Here is a 15,963-nt window from a genome sequence, read left to right as displayed (position 1 = left end):
GATTATTTGCAAAATCGGGGTCATGTCTCTTTTGAAGAAAACCTGTGGGCATCAAATCAAACCCATCGACGAAACCACAGCGGCGTTAGGATGACTCTCTGTGGCATGTGGTACGGTGGTGAAGAATAAGACACGATACGGCGAGAATGAGTACGAAACGACCAGAAGAACAAAGAAAGAAAGAGAGAGAAGCCAATTTGATCCGGTGGTGGAGAGCAGGGGACAGAGCGGAGGAGGAGGAGGAGGAGGAGGAGGAGGAGGAGGAGGACAGAGGAAGAACTTTACCGGGTGCTGCTCCTGTCGAGTTTCACCGAAGGTGGAGACAGCGAGAGTCAGTGACAGCGACAGAAAGAAAGACAGGGACAGAGACAGAAGAGGAAGAGGAGGAAGGAGTGGGGAAAACACATACAAAGACAAACACACACACACAGACAGACAGAGACACACATTGATAGAGAGAGACCGACAGGCACAAGACAAGAGAGAGGGGGTTTGGTAGAAACAGGGAAAAATACATTCATATGAGAGACAGACAAAGAAGGAAGGACAGCAAGATGGCCATATCTGCTGAGAAACCCCCCACTAACACCCTTACTGTATACACACATCACTCCTTCTCACTCTACCTCCCCCTCCCTCACCCATCTCCTGTCTCCATGACAACTGGACAGGATGTCTACATACCTGTCTTCTACATTTGAGACCTGCACATACTATTTTATACCAAAAAGCACCAAAAAGGCCAACTCTAATAATGATAATAAAACGTACCCATATTATATGTTAAGTTGCACTGTTGTTTATTTTCTGTATGGTGTATTTTAGTGTCATCAGTCTATTGTTTATTGGATTGTCTTTGTTTTAAGGCTTTCAGACTGCAGACATTATTAAAAATAAGGTTTAAATTTACAGTTTTTATACAATTTGCATAAGTTTACATCTAAGTAAGCAAATACAGTGCATTAACAACATGTTCTCAGTCCCAACCCGTCAAATATGCAGGTCGGTCAGTGGCCCTTTGCGTCAAAAAATGATGTTCTATGTACACCTCTAGCATTAGTTTTGGATGTGTCAGTTTACGCTTGTAACATGTACAGCGTCTTTTTTAAAATTAGCCTAGGTTTGGGCACCAAAACTACTTTAAAGTTAAGTCTTTGATACCTGGAGCGACATAGCTTTTTTTTGTTCTGCTTTAAGACACATTTTACAAGTATTGTAAGCAAATTGGTGCAATTTCATTTCAAAAACATGGGGAAAAAAGGCTTTGAGCGTCTTAATAAAAAATGTTTAACAAACTGCAGGAAATTGGTAGATTTAGAAAATTATTTTTAAAAGCTATAGGAAAATAAATTTAAATTTAAGTTCACAGAAAAGCAAGTACTTCTTATACAGATGCTAAAAGGATGCCTCGTGCATTGGTATTAATCGCACGTGACAATGGGGTGTTACAAAGCCTCAATATTTGACGACCTGGGAATGAGAGCGGGCTGGCACTGATATAATCTGAAAGCATAGAAAATTAAAAGAAAACTTTTTGTTATCTGTTATACTCTATATGGATAAACGTGTTGGGCCACACCTCTTAATCACTGAATTCAGGTGTTTCATTCAGTCCCATAGCCACAGGTGCATAAAATCTGGATAAATGGGCAAAAATTTCCACAGAAGAGTGGAAGCTGTTACAGCTGCAAAAGGGGGACCAACTCCATATTAATGCCTATGGACTTAGAGTTGGACGCCATAAAAGCTCCCGTAGGTGTAATGAGTAGGTGGCCCAATAGTTTTGTCCAAATAGTGTATGTTATTAACTGTAACAAGAAGAGTAATAAAGTATTTTCTACAGGGAGTAATTATGTCAAGTAATACATTACTTTTCGTCAGTAAAGACACTAGAGATCTATAATAAGAGCCCTTGTGTTAACGTGGCCCCTGGCTGAGACTGTGGATGTGCAAACCCTCCTTCCCTCCTGGCTGTCTTCTGCTGTGGCCTGCTGCACTACCAGCTCTATGAAGAATTACCTTCACGGTTGGAAGAGGAAACTCGATTGCTGCATCCATTTACACCGATCCTTATCTTATCACACCATAATGATCAATTAGACCGGGCCTACAGCACAAATTGCCCTCATTAGATCTGCAATCATCTAGTGGGATTTTATCAAAGCTCTTTTGCATGCACATCTGCACAGGGGGAGGGAAAAGGCGTTAAATCTTTACAAGTGGTCGGTTCCAGGTTTTCTTGACATGTTAGCGCACGTACACTCAGGACAGCAGTCATGAGTGAGGACTCAAGAAACCAGGATTTGTGTGTATTGTCCCATACACGCACACCGTCAATAGAAGGGAAAGGCATTCTCACACAGTACCGCGACTGCATGCAGCTCTAAGTCAGTGGTTCATTCAGCATTTATTTGGAGGATGAAAGGTGCCAGAAGCGCAGTTGTTGTTTTTAAAACCTATAGAAATATGAAGCCATTGCACTCTGACCATGCTAAATGTCCTCTCTGTACAATGGTTCTGTAATGTATCTGCTTTGAAACAATGTCATGCGTCAAAGTGAGATTTCAAAGGTGTGTTTGAAGACTTCGTCCCTGTATGCAAAACTGTACTGTAGCTCAGCCCTGGAGCAGATGGTGGGAGCGAGGAGAGATGGTGGACAGAGAGGAAGTGTCGAGGGAAGAGGCAAAGATGAGGGAAGCGATGATGGGAGAGCGTTCTAAAAAAGGAACGGAAAGGGCGATTAAGAAGTGAGGGGGTGAGGGAGGGGAGTGGAGGGGAAGGGGACCAGTGAAGGAGGGGAGGAGGCATCCTTAGTTCGGCAGGGAGTCATGCTGTGGAGGGTGCAGCAGTGGAGTGATTTTCAACTCGTTTTGTGCAGTTGCTGCTTGGTTCTTTTTTTTAACAAAAATGATATCTAACTTTGATTGAACAGTTCCACTTTTTGCTGTGTTTTTAGGAGCTCATGATCTGCCCGCCACCAGTGTTACTCTTTCTGGGAACCTGGAGCTGCTTTGATGGTTTGAATTTGTAATTTTTAATCACACTGATTGACTGACACTAATTTAAAAGGTCCAGTGTGTAAGATTTAGAGAGATTTAAAAATCATCTTATTATGTTTTGTTCCATTTCTGCCAATATATTCCACTAAATCTTACACACTAGTCTTGTAATTAAACAAATATTTATATATTATTGTTTATATTAAAAAATTTGTACTGATAATAATCTCAATTTTTCAATTTCTTATTTATTGCAGTTGTTAGTACCGGTACTATTGGTAAATCTGATACAGTAAGTGAGTGAAGGTTCATCACTCATGAACTTTGACACAGGTGCAAAATGTTCAATCAAAGTGAAATACACCTTAAATTCATACCACCTGTCTCCTGATAGTTTCTCCTTAAAAAAAAACCTGAATGTGCACCTTCCTCATCCTGCTTGCTGCTTGATTTATTTTTGCTGCTGTTGGTTTCCTTGAACACTGTTCACTCTGCATTTAGACTGCGAGTAAGTGCATTGTTTTCATACTGTCCAACAGCCAATATGAGTTTGCTTCCCTCGCTTAGAACCAATGGCTGTACATGTTGTTGATCGAAAAAATTATGAGGGCAAACAGGTTTTCAGATTATCAAGAAAGCAAGGCAGACATTGTTACCATTGGCTGAGGTTTCTGGTAGCTGGCAGTGCGAACACATAGTGACAGTGACATTCAGAACAGGACCATAACTTCTACATGTTACTAAAAACAGAGGTGTCATGTGTTCAGACTGAGTGCGAAGTGAAGTCACTAACACCGCTGACTGTGCTGCGGTGCGAGATGTCTGCCTCTACTCTTTTTATATGACATGTAAAGTGGATCATTTCAAGGCACTGTGGGATAACAGGCAGCAAAAGAGATTAACCCAAAAATTTTAACGAACTTTGCGAAAAGTGGCGGAGGTGGAGCTGCATCCATTGCTCTCCCTTGCTGGCAGCATATGCACTGAATGCAGCTCAAAATGAGACTGATCTCAAAGTTAACCAGGAACCCCAAGGTCTTTCAACAGTGTCTTACCTTTTTCTTCTTGACTATTTACATTTAAGTGAAGAACACAAACAACTTTGAGATTTCTTTTGCTCAAGTTAAAAGATAAACATTGTAATTTTCTATTTTTTTCTTACCATCAACAAAAAAAAATCCCCTGAAAAGACCAAAGTCAATAATAAGTTGAACCTATTATCCTATCCTATTATTATCATCCTAATATCTGTTACACATTTATCCAATCCCATGACTTCTGTGCGTCCAAACAATTTTGTCCAATCACTGCAACTTTTGGCAAATTTTACTATTTAAAACGGGTAAAATCCAATTTCATTGGAGAGCTACATGCAGCGTATTGATTCGCTCATCCTCTCTATCTGTTGCAAGTTGCAAACATTGCAACTTCGAGCGCAGTATTTTTTGCAGTAAAATCTGGCATTCCAGGCTAAAACAATTCCCCAAACAGCCTGCAAAATACTGAACAGACTGTTTATACAGCCTCAAAACACATCCCAAGGGGCTTTACAACCTGTGCAAATTGACAACATTCTGTGTCCTTAGATCCTGCAAACCTCCCAAAAAACTTTGAACTGGGGGAAAAATTAAACAAACCCTCTTTTCCAGGATGGACTAATGTGTTGGACTAAAACAAATGCACGTTTTACTCATATTTGGGTCTTAAACTACAATGCCCAGAATTCACTAGCCTTTAAAAAAAACAAACTTATTTTTATGTTTTTACATAGGGCTATCCGGAGGTATTGAGAAATACACTGACATGTCATTTGTTTTGGTCTTTTCATGGAATTTGATCACAGTAAGAAACATTTTGAATAACCCAAAAGCAATTTCAAATTGCACATTTTGACCTCAGTTCATGCCACCTCAAGCAAAAACTCATCTATTTGTGTCACTTGTGTTTTTCCATTAGCTTTTTGAGCAATGGCACCACCTCTGAAAGTTGCTTTGCATTCAATCTGAACACACTTTGACAGTAGCTATTAGCTCTAAGGTTCACAGAACATGTTAAAGCACATTCTTTGCCTGTGACTGACCGAACATCATCATTAATGTAATAGTTCTGAGTGATGCCGCCTTTTGCATCACCGGTTGTGTTCAGGTTCATGCAGTCACCAAGGCAGACATGCACTGGACATCCACAGAGCTGAGGAGGATGCACACACAAGCCTCTTTCTCTCTTACTCACTCTTTTGCTTTTTTTTTTATAAACACACACTCAGTCCCTCCTTTTGCATATATCATACATATTTAATACATATGTATTTATCTATATACTGCCTCAGCATAATGACAAATCATTCCACCCACCACACCCTGCCCCAGCATGCCTCCCTCCTTCCCTCCCACGTTCAGTCTGACTTCCCCGGGTCGTGCAGAGGAAGGAGAGTTAAATACCTGTGCCTCCGGGTACGTTAACATGGTCAGAACGACGGGATGTGTGTGCGTGTTTGAGTGTGTGGGTAAAGGAAACAGAGCGGAGACGAGGCGATGAACCCTGGTGGTGTTCCTCCCCGTGGCAAACAGATAGCCTGGGCACTTAAAGGGTTAAAGGTGTCTGGGGCGCCCTCACCCCCACGGACTGACCGTCAGGGACCTCCAGCCCGGAGAAAAGGGGAAGGATGAGGAGGCGGGAGGCAGGAGTGTGGATGGGTTGGAGGCAGGATGTTGGCATTAATGGTTGTTGGAGTGGTGGGGCTGAAAGGTGTGTGTTGGAGTGTGGAAGGGCAGAAAGCTTAGTTATGGACTAAAGGGGTTAAATTCAGACAAGGGTGGAGGCTGGGGTTGGGTGGGGATAACAGCAAGCTGGGGAGCAATGGGTGACACTTGTTCCCAACATACAGCATGCAAATTCAAGACGATGCAACAACTTCTCCTGATATAAACCTTCAAATGTGGTGAGGAGAAATTTGCACCTTTTCCTCTTCCTCGATTTACAGAAAAAATGTCCTCAAAATTATATTTAAAATTAGTATGACTATATATTTTAAAGTATTTGTACAGACTCATTATTATTTTGAAGCACTTTTTAAGTCGTTTCCTATTTTTAACCTCTTTTTTTCACCAACTTTTTGGGTAATTTTCTTGTATTTTTTCACTTTTGTTGGTCACTGCCTTTTCCACATGTTTTTGAAGGAAATCAAGCCAATTTGCTCACGTTTCAAAGGGTTAACTAGCAAAAGTGCCCTATATGCACTTGCGCCATGCATTTTAAACCATGCCCTAGAGATGATTTGAACAGGGCCTTTAGTCTTATTTCATTTGCACTGAAATATCTTGTTTTTTTCTGGCAAGAAGAAATCGGATTGACCATGAGGTACAAATTCTGCATTTAAGGAATTTGAAGAAGGTTAATAAAGTGCCACCAAAATAGAGATGCAAATGAATTTGGAAGCAAGTAACACTTCACTGTTTGCTAAAGCATCATGGTTGTTTGGAGAATTTTTCCATTGTTTGTTGTTTGGAGACTTCTCATTCTCTTTGCTGTATGTTAAGAACAAGAGGGGTGTAAGGGGGACAAGTTAGGGTAATCCAGTAGACGCGCAAAATGTTATGATAGAAAGGCAAGAAGCTCTTATGAAAGAGGGTGTTGAAAGGTATCTGGAAGGAGGTGAAGGCAACAGCAGGAATCAAAGCTGTGGAGGGCCTGAGGGGAGTGTTGGTAAGCAAAGGTTTGGGGGTTCAAAGTCAGGGTTTTAGATGCAAGAAAAGAGGAAGGGATGACTCACGGCCTGGTTGGTGTAATTATCAGAGCGGCATGGATTAGGAAATAGGCGACACAAGGGAACAGGAGCAAGGAAGATTGGGAAAAAGAAAATGTTGAGAAGGAGCAGGTGGTGTTTTATCATTTATTAGGTCAGACATAAAAGGGGAATGATACTTGGGATTGAATTTGAAGTGACTGTTTCAGGCAAGGTTCGGGGTTAGTGGGGGGTGAAAGGAGGGTGAAGACAGTGTAACTACACTCTAAAAACTAATTTCAGTACTTTAGGGTTCCTTACTTAAATCCAAGAAGTTAAGACATTTGTGCAGGTACCATAATAATGGTTTCACAGGAGTACCTCAGGGTACCATCTGAGGTTCCCCTAAGATTGCAGCATCAAGAAAAGCATATCACAAGGAGCCCTTTTCATTTTTTTAGAGTGTAGGTGAGAGGTAGGAGGTGATCATCCAGGACTTTAGGGAAAGAATTCAGTTAAGGATCATGGCTGGTGGTGGTCCAGATGAAGGTGGAGATGAAACATAGAGAAAGACCTGCTGATTCGATGCCACATGTGTTAATGACCAATGAAGAGATAGATATGGAAATGGTGAAAGGGTAGACTGCTGCGGGAGGGACATGAAGAGTCAATGACAAGAAAAGGTTAAAGACAGAAAGAGAGGACCAAGACGGACGAAAAAACAATAAAACAAAGAAATGACTAGAGCAGGAAGAAAGCATTAAAAGAAAATAGAAGAAGAGTTTAAGTACACGAAGGAGAAATGGACAGAGTAAGAAGACAGCAAGAGGAGATAATAGAAAGACAAGGAGAGGAGGGGATGATTTCTAAGTACAGCACGCTGAGAAAGTAGGAGCGAAAGATCAGCACTGCCTGGTGTATCGGATGTACAAGGCTGGGCGACAAGGGTCTTTCTGTGGATGGTGTGTTATGTGTGTGTGTGTGGGTAGTGGTGATGATGAAGAGGAGGGTAGGGAGGGGGCACTTACGTGAAGGCGAAGGCCACAAGAGCACCACTAACCACTATAAAGTCCAGAATGTTCCACAAGTCGCGGAAGTAGGAGCCCTGGTGGAGAAACAAGCCCAGCACCACCATCTGGAAGACACAGAGCACTCTGAGTAAAACTCGCAGAGGCATACACACACACACACACACACACACACACACACACACACACACACACACAGTAACATATACAACACACTCACATTGCCACAAAAAAAAGCAGCTGTTTTTTTACCGAGACATTGTTGCATTTCCTTCCAGGACAGTGCAGCAAAAATCTGTTTTTTTTTTACCACAACATCACTGCATTTCTGCCGGGATAGTGCGACAAAAAGTGGTTGTTTGCGAAAAAAACATCGATGAAGTCGATGTCACCGAGTGTTGTCATGCAACTTCTCCTCTCGCGATAACATTCCAACAAGTACGACGATGGATGTTCAAACCATTGGCAGATTTATTTCTATTGCAGCCACTGCACTAACCGTCATTACTTCCAATCAAAGGCAGCGTAGGCGCGTTATGCCTGCAATAACGAGCGGCCACGTATGAGGGATTTCTGGGAGGTGATAGTCCTCTATTTCTCAGAGGAATTGTGGATTCAAAACTTTCGGATGATCTGCGATGTGATAACACCTCTTGCAGCGCCTGCTGCATCATGAGTTAGCCAGTTCCTGCCAACAAGCACATAGCCAAAGCATATAAAAGTGGAAAAAGTGTTTTCATTGCAGTTTTGGGAAATTTGGCTTTTTCGAATCGCCTGAAGTACCACCTCATGCAAGTGCAAAAACTTATTTGCGATAAATGGGAGTTTTTCCAAAACTGACGTGTCCATATTTTATATTCACAGTTTGAGGGTTAATCGAAACCCGCCTATTGCTCCGTTTTCTGCAGGGATATCGCCATAAAAATGGCTGTTTTTTTACTGAGACATTGCTGCATTTCTTTTCAGGATAGTGTCACGATAAGCATTTATTTTTTTAATGATACATAGCTGCATTTCCTGCCAGGATAGTGCCATAAAAAGCTATTTCTTTTTACCACGACATCACTGCGTTTCATGCTAGGCTAGTGCCATGAAAAGCTGCTGTTTTTTTACAAAAACAATGCTGCTTTTCCAGCAGCACCACCCTTAACCTAACCGCAGTGTTGTTGAAACATAATGTTACAACATATCCGCGAAAAAATAACATACAAATGTAGCATATCTATGGTTTGCAGAAGCGTACAATGCCAGCATTTTTTTCTGGCGACTGGGTTTCTCACAGACACACAAAACAAATACACAAAATACACTCATAACCACAAACAATAATATTAACGATAACATACACAGAATTAAAAGAAAGACCTACACAAAAAGCACCATCACATTTATGCAAAAGCAAACGTGTCAAAACACACACTCACACATACAGTGATACTTCGTTACCTTGATCAACATTTCAAATGTGAAGACGCCTGTGAAAATGTAGTCAAAATAACGCAGCACCTGCAGAGCCAACACAACACCATGAGATATAATTATCATACTAGAGCGAGAAAGAGAGAGAAGCAGAACGATGAATCAGTGAAAGAGAAAAAAAAACCTCAGAAACACAGCAGGAGAGATTAACAAAGAGAGAGAAACAATCAGACACCAACCAGAGCCTAATCCTAATCTTAATCCTGCTTTCAGTTTCTATTTTCAAACTGCCATTTCACTATATCAATTTGTCATATCCAATTTCCCTTTTTAATGTCTCTCCGATTAATGTAAGAATACATGATTATTAATAATTTTTCAATTTCCTTTTTTTTCTGTGTAAAACAATCCTCCGTGATCATGAGCAATCATGGACAAAAAGGGAAAAAAAACATCGCTGTGTCTTTTACTGCATCAAAAGGTTAAAGAAGACAATAAGTGGATTTTGAGTGAACTCAGATTAATGTTCAGAATTAAAAACATTTTTTTTAAAAACCCTGCATCCTTGTGCTGATCCGGGATCTATTTTAGATTGCCAAGTCCAGCTTACAGGACTATAGGTTTAAAACTTATCATTGGCCCCTTTCTCAGACAGAAACCTGCATCATGAAACTATTCTCACATAGTCAGACCTGTCTCCACGCTTGTTTTCATTGTGCATGAAACAACAACAACCTCTCAGTTAGCATCTTACATGCTAAAATGTCTTTTAATGTTTGATGTGGCGCTTCTTCAACAAAAGTCCCCTCCCCAGCACCACAGGGTTTCCCACACATTCATTTATCCGTGGTGACCCGCCACAGTTAAAACATCTGTCTGACCGTTCATTAGGAGCGCTGTTGAAATATATGCACTGTTTAGCTATTCATGGTCCACACTCTTGGTGTGCAGTAGGGATGTCATGGCACCAAAAATCTAGTAGTCAGTACTGATACAATCAAAATTACATGATACTCAATATCAAAGTCAAAACCAAGGTGTAAAAAAAATCCAAAAAACAATACGTGAAGTTTAGACTTCATCTCATGTGTGTTTAAGAAACTTTTCTGCTGATATTTAAAAGTGTCTGCACAAAACATATCCTGCATTTCTGAGATCTCTAACTGATCTGAAAATAAGGTCATAATATTTTATATTTATTATTATATTAAATATTTATATTATATTTAAAAAACCTACTGTGCAGTCAGACCGTCTGACAGACACAGAGCCTTGTTTGCGTCTCTCTGAGTGAGACAAAGTTTAGGGAGGTGGCTTTGCACTGGTCCTCAGCAGTAATACACCAACTGCCCCCTTCTCTCCGTCTATAAAGTACCGCTGCTTGCAGTTTTTTAAAACCACACGTACAGACGTAAGAGAGCTTTCCATGTTGCGTGCGTAAGAAAGGACGCGTGTGCCCAAAGCACCACACTGCTCCAAAGTCTACAAAACAAAGTCTACACTGTCAGAAAAAAAGCCTCAGATAATGGTGAAAAAAACAAATCTAATCCAAACTCTAGACTAATTTTAGATAGTCCACGGTGGTCTGTGCCACCGCCATGAATCTAATGAATTCATAAAAGAATTCTTCTTCTTCCTTTTCTTGTTCTTCTTCTTCTAAATCATCTTTATGAACTCCAAATGACGGATATCCGTCGTAGAGACGGACAACCTTAACCCATGTGTTAATATCGGTACCTACGCTACTGCAGAAAAACAAGTATCGGTTCTGGTGACATCACTAATGCGCAGAGCGTACTCTGGGCACAGATGGAGCAGCAGAACATCCGGCGCATCAAAAGCAAAACTTTCAAACCATTCATTCTGCTGGGTCTAAAAGTTTGTATTCCCTCGCAGAAGCTGCTCCTCTCATCCAATCGATCTGATTTGATCAGCTCTGAACAGATTGTCAGATCGATTATCCACCCTGTGAGCCACAAACTGCTGCTGAGGAAGAAAGGACTCATGGAAAGCTGCGCCTGCGCTGTGCCTGCGCTGCGCTAACAGACCCGCAAACACCCCCAAATTTAGAGAAGGCACATAAAATGACAGACAGGGACAAAACCTAAGTGTGGAACTATGATGGTTAGCCAGAAGTCTGACTATGTGAGACTATAGCTGCACGACTCTTCAACGGAAAACATTTACATTTTCCACAAAACATTTTTCTTGTTAAGTTCGCTCAGAGCTTGACCCAAAACAGCTGGTTTTCATATATCATCCAGCACGAAGCCAAAGAACTGTCAAATGATGCCATCTGTGATGTTATTAAAAAAACTGTGAAAATGACTGATTACGAAGAGACATGTTGTCCTGAAAATACACATAAAAACTGTCTACAAGTGGTGCTGCTATACATACTGCAAAACCTACTAATTTTACTTCAAGACCAAAGTCTAATCCTAAACTGACCTCTGTTCAAGTGAAAATTGCTTTTCTCATCCTCATATCCTTGGGAGACTTTTCATTTTTGAGAGGATGCGGACACACACACATTCACAGGCGGACAGAGAGACACACAGAGCAATGTCTCACATTGTTTCGCGGTGAGTCAGGGTTGACGGGGTCCTCTGCAGCGAGGGCGATGCTGCTCATAGCGATGACAGACAGGATGCTGAACTCAAAATACTTCAGCGTCAGGATGTAGTGACAACACTTTCGAAACCTGGTGCAAATACACAGACGTATTTCCATGTTGACACACACGAAAAAAGCACACAAAACAAACTGATTAAAAATTTCCAGGCCCAGAGAGAAGAATGCTCATTTTCAGTATCTTTTCTATGTCCTCAATATAGAACAATGGTTTAGAAGAGTGTTTGAGGGTTACCACACACACACACACACACACACACACACAGAGAAATACTCACGGGTTTGTGGTGGACATAATGAAGCAGGAGCTGTAGGGAGGCATAGGTTTGGGACCGTCTTCATCTCCTCCCTCGTCTTCCTCCTCTTTCTTCTCCTCATTCTTCTTCTGGTCGGTGTTGGCGTTCTTGTTCACTGAGCAAAATAAACAGAGAAAACAGAGGAAGAGGAGTGGACACAAAGATGGACAGAAAGAGGTCAGCTTCACCAGAGCGAGACAGTGAACACATGAAACACATCCGCCAGCGTTGTTTCAAGAAATAAACTGAATGAGACTGGAATCACACCAGTGTTAGCCAGTAAAGTCATGTTTTCACATGTCAAAGCTAATCTCCTCTTCATGGGGAACATTACTCAGCGTGTGAAAACAGCTGAGGAAGAGCTCTGTCAAATGAGAAAATTAATCAAGTGACACGGCCCATGTAATAATAATAATAATAATAATAATAATAATAATAATAATAATAATAATAATAATAATAATAATAATTTCAGGACAATCAAGTCACCTTAAAAAACAAAATATCGGAGAAAACAATAAACAGTTAAAAGGAACAATAAACAGGTTATCGTAATCACATATAAATATATATTCTTCAACATGATTATTTAATTTTTTTTTAGCAGTTTTTTAAATGTTTTTCTCCCTTTTTTTAAATGCAATTTTTATTTTTTTTCTTTGCCTTTTTGTGTTTGTTTGGATTTTTTTTCTTTTTTAGGTCATTTTCTTATGCTTTTTTTTTTACTTCTTGCTAATCTCTGGGTCATTTCTTCTTAAGTTGCTCATTATCTTTTTGAAAGAAACCAACCTTGGTTTCAAAGGGTTATTCAGCATCAAGACACATCATGGGATTTATTATTTAACACTTGTTTTTGTTGTGACACACGACCCAAACCCCTTAATCTCAAATATATGGGCTTCAGAGCTCAAGGTGGAAATCTAGCGCTCAGTGGGACAGGATCACAGTAAGTGGTGTAGTCAAAGTATTGGGACAGGGCCTTAATCTCATAACATCCACCCCTCTGCCTAACAGGATGCATGTCCAGAGAAGTACTAGCCATCATTTGTGCACAGCAAGTCCTCTACTTTCAAAATATAAAGAGATTTGTGACTCACTTTCGTAGTCTGCTTATACCCTCGTTTCCACATGCCCGATACCCCGCCCAGATGCTCACCTTGCAGGATGGCGTTGGTGGAGGGGTAGGGGTAGACAGGTGGCATGTCTATCTTGGTGTACTTGGGTTTGGCCATGCTGGTCAGGATCAGACTGTCCATGCTGTGGAGCAGGGTGTGTGTGTCTGCGTCACGGCAGTTCAGCAGGTTGTTGACGTGGTCGGGATGGTCAGGGTGATCCGGTGGGAGGGCGTAGGGGTGCTCGTGGGCACTGGCCAGTTTGCTGTTGTTGCGGAAGTTGTCCAGGTCCTCGTTGTACTGCTGTATGGGTCGTGTGGTGGAGAGGCTGGGCCCGGTGCTGTGGTGCTCCCTGAGGAAGGAGGAGGGGAGGAAGAAGGTCATATTTTCAAAATGTTGATAAAACACAATTGCGAGATGACTGTGTTTCTATTCAGTGATTTTGTGCGACTTCTCCTCTGGCGATAACATCCCAGTAACCATGGCGATGGATGTTCAAAACATTAGCAGCTTTATTTCTATTGCAGCCATCGTACCAGCCGTCATTATTGCCAATCGAAGGCATCACAGGAATGTTAAGCAACTGATAATGGACAAGCAAGCCTCTTATACGTGGTAACGGCCACATAAGAGGGATTTCTGGGATATATTAGTCCACAGTTTCACATATATATTGTGGATTCAAAAGTTCCGGATGATCCGCTCAACTTTTGAGTTGTTATGCGATGCAGTAACACCTCTTCCAGAGAGAGCCAGTTCCTCATGATCATAGCATCATGTGACCTATAAAAGTCAAAAAAGTGTTTCCATCGCAGTTGCAGAAATATGGCTTTTTTGAATTGCCTGAAATACCACCTCATGCGAGTGTAAAAACTTTTTTGCGATAAATGTCAGTTCTTTCAAATTCACGCGTTTCCATTAGGCGTATTTTATATTTGCAATTTCAAATCGCGCATTTTGAGGATTAATGGAAACCGGCCTGCTAACACCAGACGTAGCGCCATATTTCACAAGATGTGCACTACTGTACCAACGCGTACAAAACATGGTGTTAAACGGTGTTACTTAACTGTATTGAAAGATGCAGAAAAGGATGTTATCAAATTGGAGAAGTCATTAGCATCTTTGCAACTTCAGGGAAAGTGGTGCTGGTACTGGTATTAGAATTTTTATACCCGGCCCTGCCTCTTACAAAACAATGAAGACATTTTTCATAGAAATATGTCACCACATCACCTTTTCAAGCGGAATCCAAGCGTCCCGGAGTCTGGTACACTTGAATTCAGAGATCAAATGACCTGGAGTTTGGGGTCAAGTGTAGTTGGATCCAGTTCTCTAATGTTTCTTTAAGATACACTTGAGAACCTTTTAACACTTGTCAGGTTGTAATTTGAAACATAAACAAAGAGAAAATAAACCCCTCTTTCACTCACTTTCTGGTGCGATGTCCTCTGCTCCTCTCCTGGTTGCCATGGCGATGCCGTCTCGTCTTCCGTCCTTCCCCTTCCTCGCCTTTCTCGCCCTCTCCCTCCGTCCCCCTGGATCTGTGTCTCCTGCCTTCCTCCCCCTCCCTGGCTGCCCTGCGGTGCTGCCGGGACCTCCTGTGTTCGTTGGTCACCTCGACCCCCTCGCTGTGGTGGGGCGACACGCTGCGGGCCTCCCTGCCCTCCCTGTTCCTGCAACGGTGGCCCCGGTGGCTCCTGTGGCTGTGCCTCACCTCCCCCTGCTGGGCCTCCATGTTGCCCAGAGACGTGCAGCTGAAGCCGTGCTCCATGCGGGTCTCCGCCTGCTGACCTGTCTCTCCATTGTCAGGCGCGACAGTTTTCTGATGGTGGTGATGATGGTAGTGATAGTGGTGCGCAGCTCGGCGGTAGTGGTCAATGTCCTGGCGCCGGTACTCCTGGTCCAGAGGCAGCTCCCCAGGCTGGGTCTTGTTGGTGTTGTTGTTGCGGTTGTCCTGCGGGTTGACCACCAGCGGCCGGTCCAGGTGGGTCTTCATATCACCACGTCCTTTCCGTGGGTACGACACCTGGATCGGGGTAATAAGGTAGCAGATACGATGGGTGGGTGCTGCTAAAACTTCAGACACATCTTAGAGGAAACGCATATTTTTCTACTTACCCCATGTAATATAGAGCCATGCATGATAGTTTTGGTTGAGTATGTTTTTGGTTTTGAGATACCGTCCTCTAAAGCTTCTGCTGCCATGCAAATACAATGCAATCAGAAATGTGGTGCTTAAAGGAATACTTCACCTATAAAAAGATCAGTTTTATATTGATTAATCATGCTGTGGGACCTTGAATTTGTCAAGAAAACTTTTCTTATATTCCTCTATAGAAAATGTTATTTATTATTAATAGGAAAACTATATTTAAACATCCATTTAAAAACTTCAGTTGAATCCAAGAATCCAATTTAACCAGTCATATGTGCAGTACGTCCCAAATGTGTACAATTTCTAGGCTGGATTTGAAGAAAGCATACTGCATAAGTTCGGTCAAAGTTTGCAAGTGCATGATTTGACACATTGTTGCTGTTGTTAAAAGGTCCTGTGTGTACAATTTAGGGGGATTCAGTAGTATCTATGGATGAAGATTGCAGATTGAAATCAGCTGAAACTTCCCCTGGTTTCTTTAGTGTTCATTGTTCAGGAGGTTTTCACAGGGAGCTGGTGTCTTCTTCGCCATAACAAATGGACTCAGTGATTAAAATTGGAGGAAACACCTTATAAAGCAGCTTCACTTTTAA

General features: G+C 41.7%; 1 protein-coding gene across 9 annotated transcripts in view; it reads right to left on the bottom strand.

The window, feature by feature from the left end:
- Positions 1-15,963, bottom strand: part of cacna1ab (calcium channel, voltage-dependent, P/Q type, alpha 1A subunit, b) — a 126,950-nt gene that overhangs the window by 61,459 nt on the left and 49,528 nt on the right. For all 9 annotated transcript variants that reach the window (XM_042485644.1, XM_042485647.1, XM_042485650.1 and 6 more), the window contains exons 19-24: positions 14,646-15,241; positions 13,257-13,564; positions 12,083-12,215; positions 11,745-11,874; positions 9,198-9,257; positions 7,752-7,858 (exon numbers count right to left, since the gene is read on the bottom strand). In XM_042485644.1, coding sequence (XP_042341578.1) covers positions 7,752-7,858; positions 9,198-9,257; positions 11,745-11,874; positions 12,083-12,215; positions 13,257-13,564; positions 14,646-15,241 — 1,334 coding nt within the window. The remainder of the gene's footprint in view (positions 1-7,751; positions 7,859-9,197; positions 9,258-11,744; positions 11,875-12,082; positions 12,216-13,256; positions 13,565-14,645; positions 15,242-15,963) is intronic.

Source organism: Plectropomus leopardus, chromosome 4 (assembly GCF_008729295.1).
Source record: "Plectropomus leopardus isolate mb chromosome 4, YSFRI_Pleo_2.0, whole genome shotgun sequence".
In the NCBI taxonomy this organism is placed as follows: domain Eukaryota; kingdom Metazoa; phylum Chordata; class Actinopteri; order Perciformes; family Serranidae; genus Plectropomus; species Plectropomus leopardus.
This window is presented reverse-complemented; position numbering and strand designations above follow the sequence as displayed.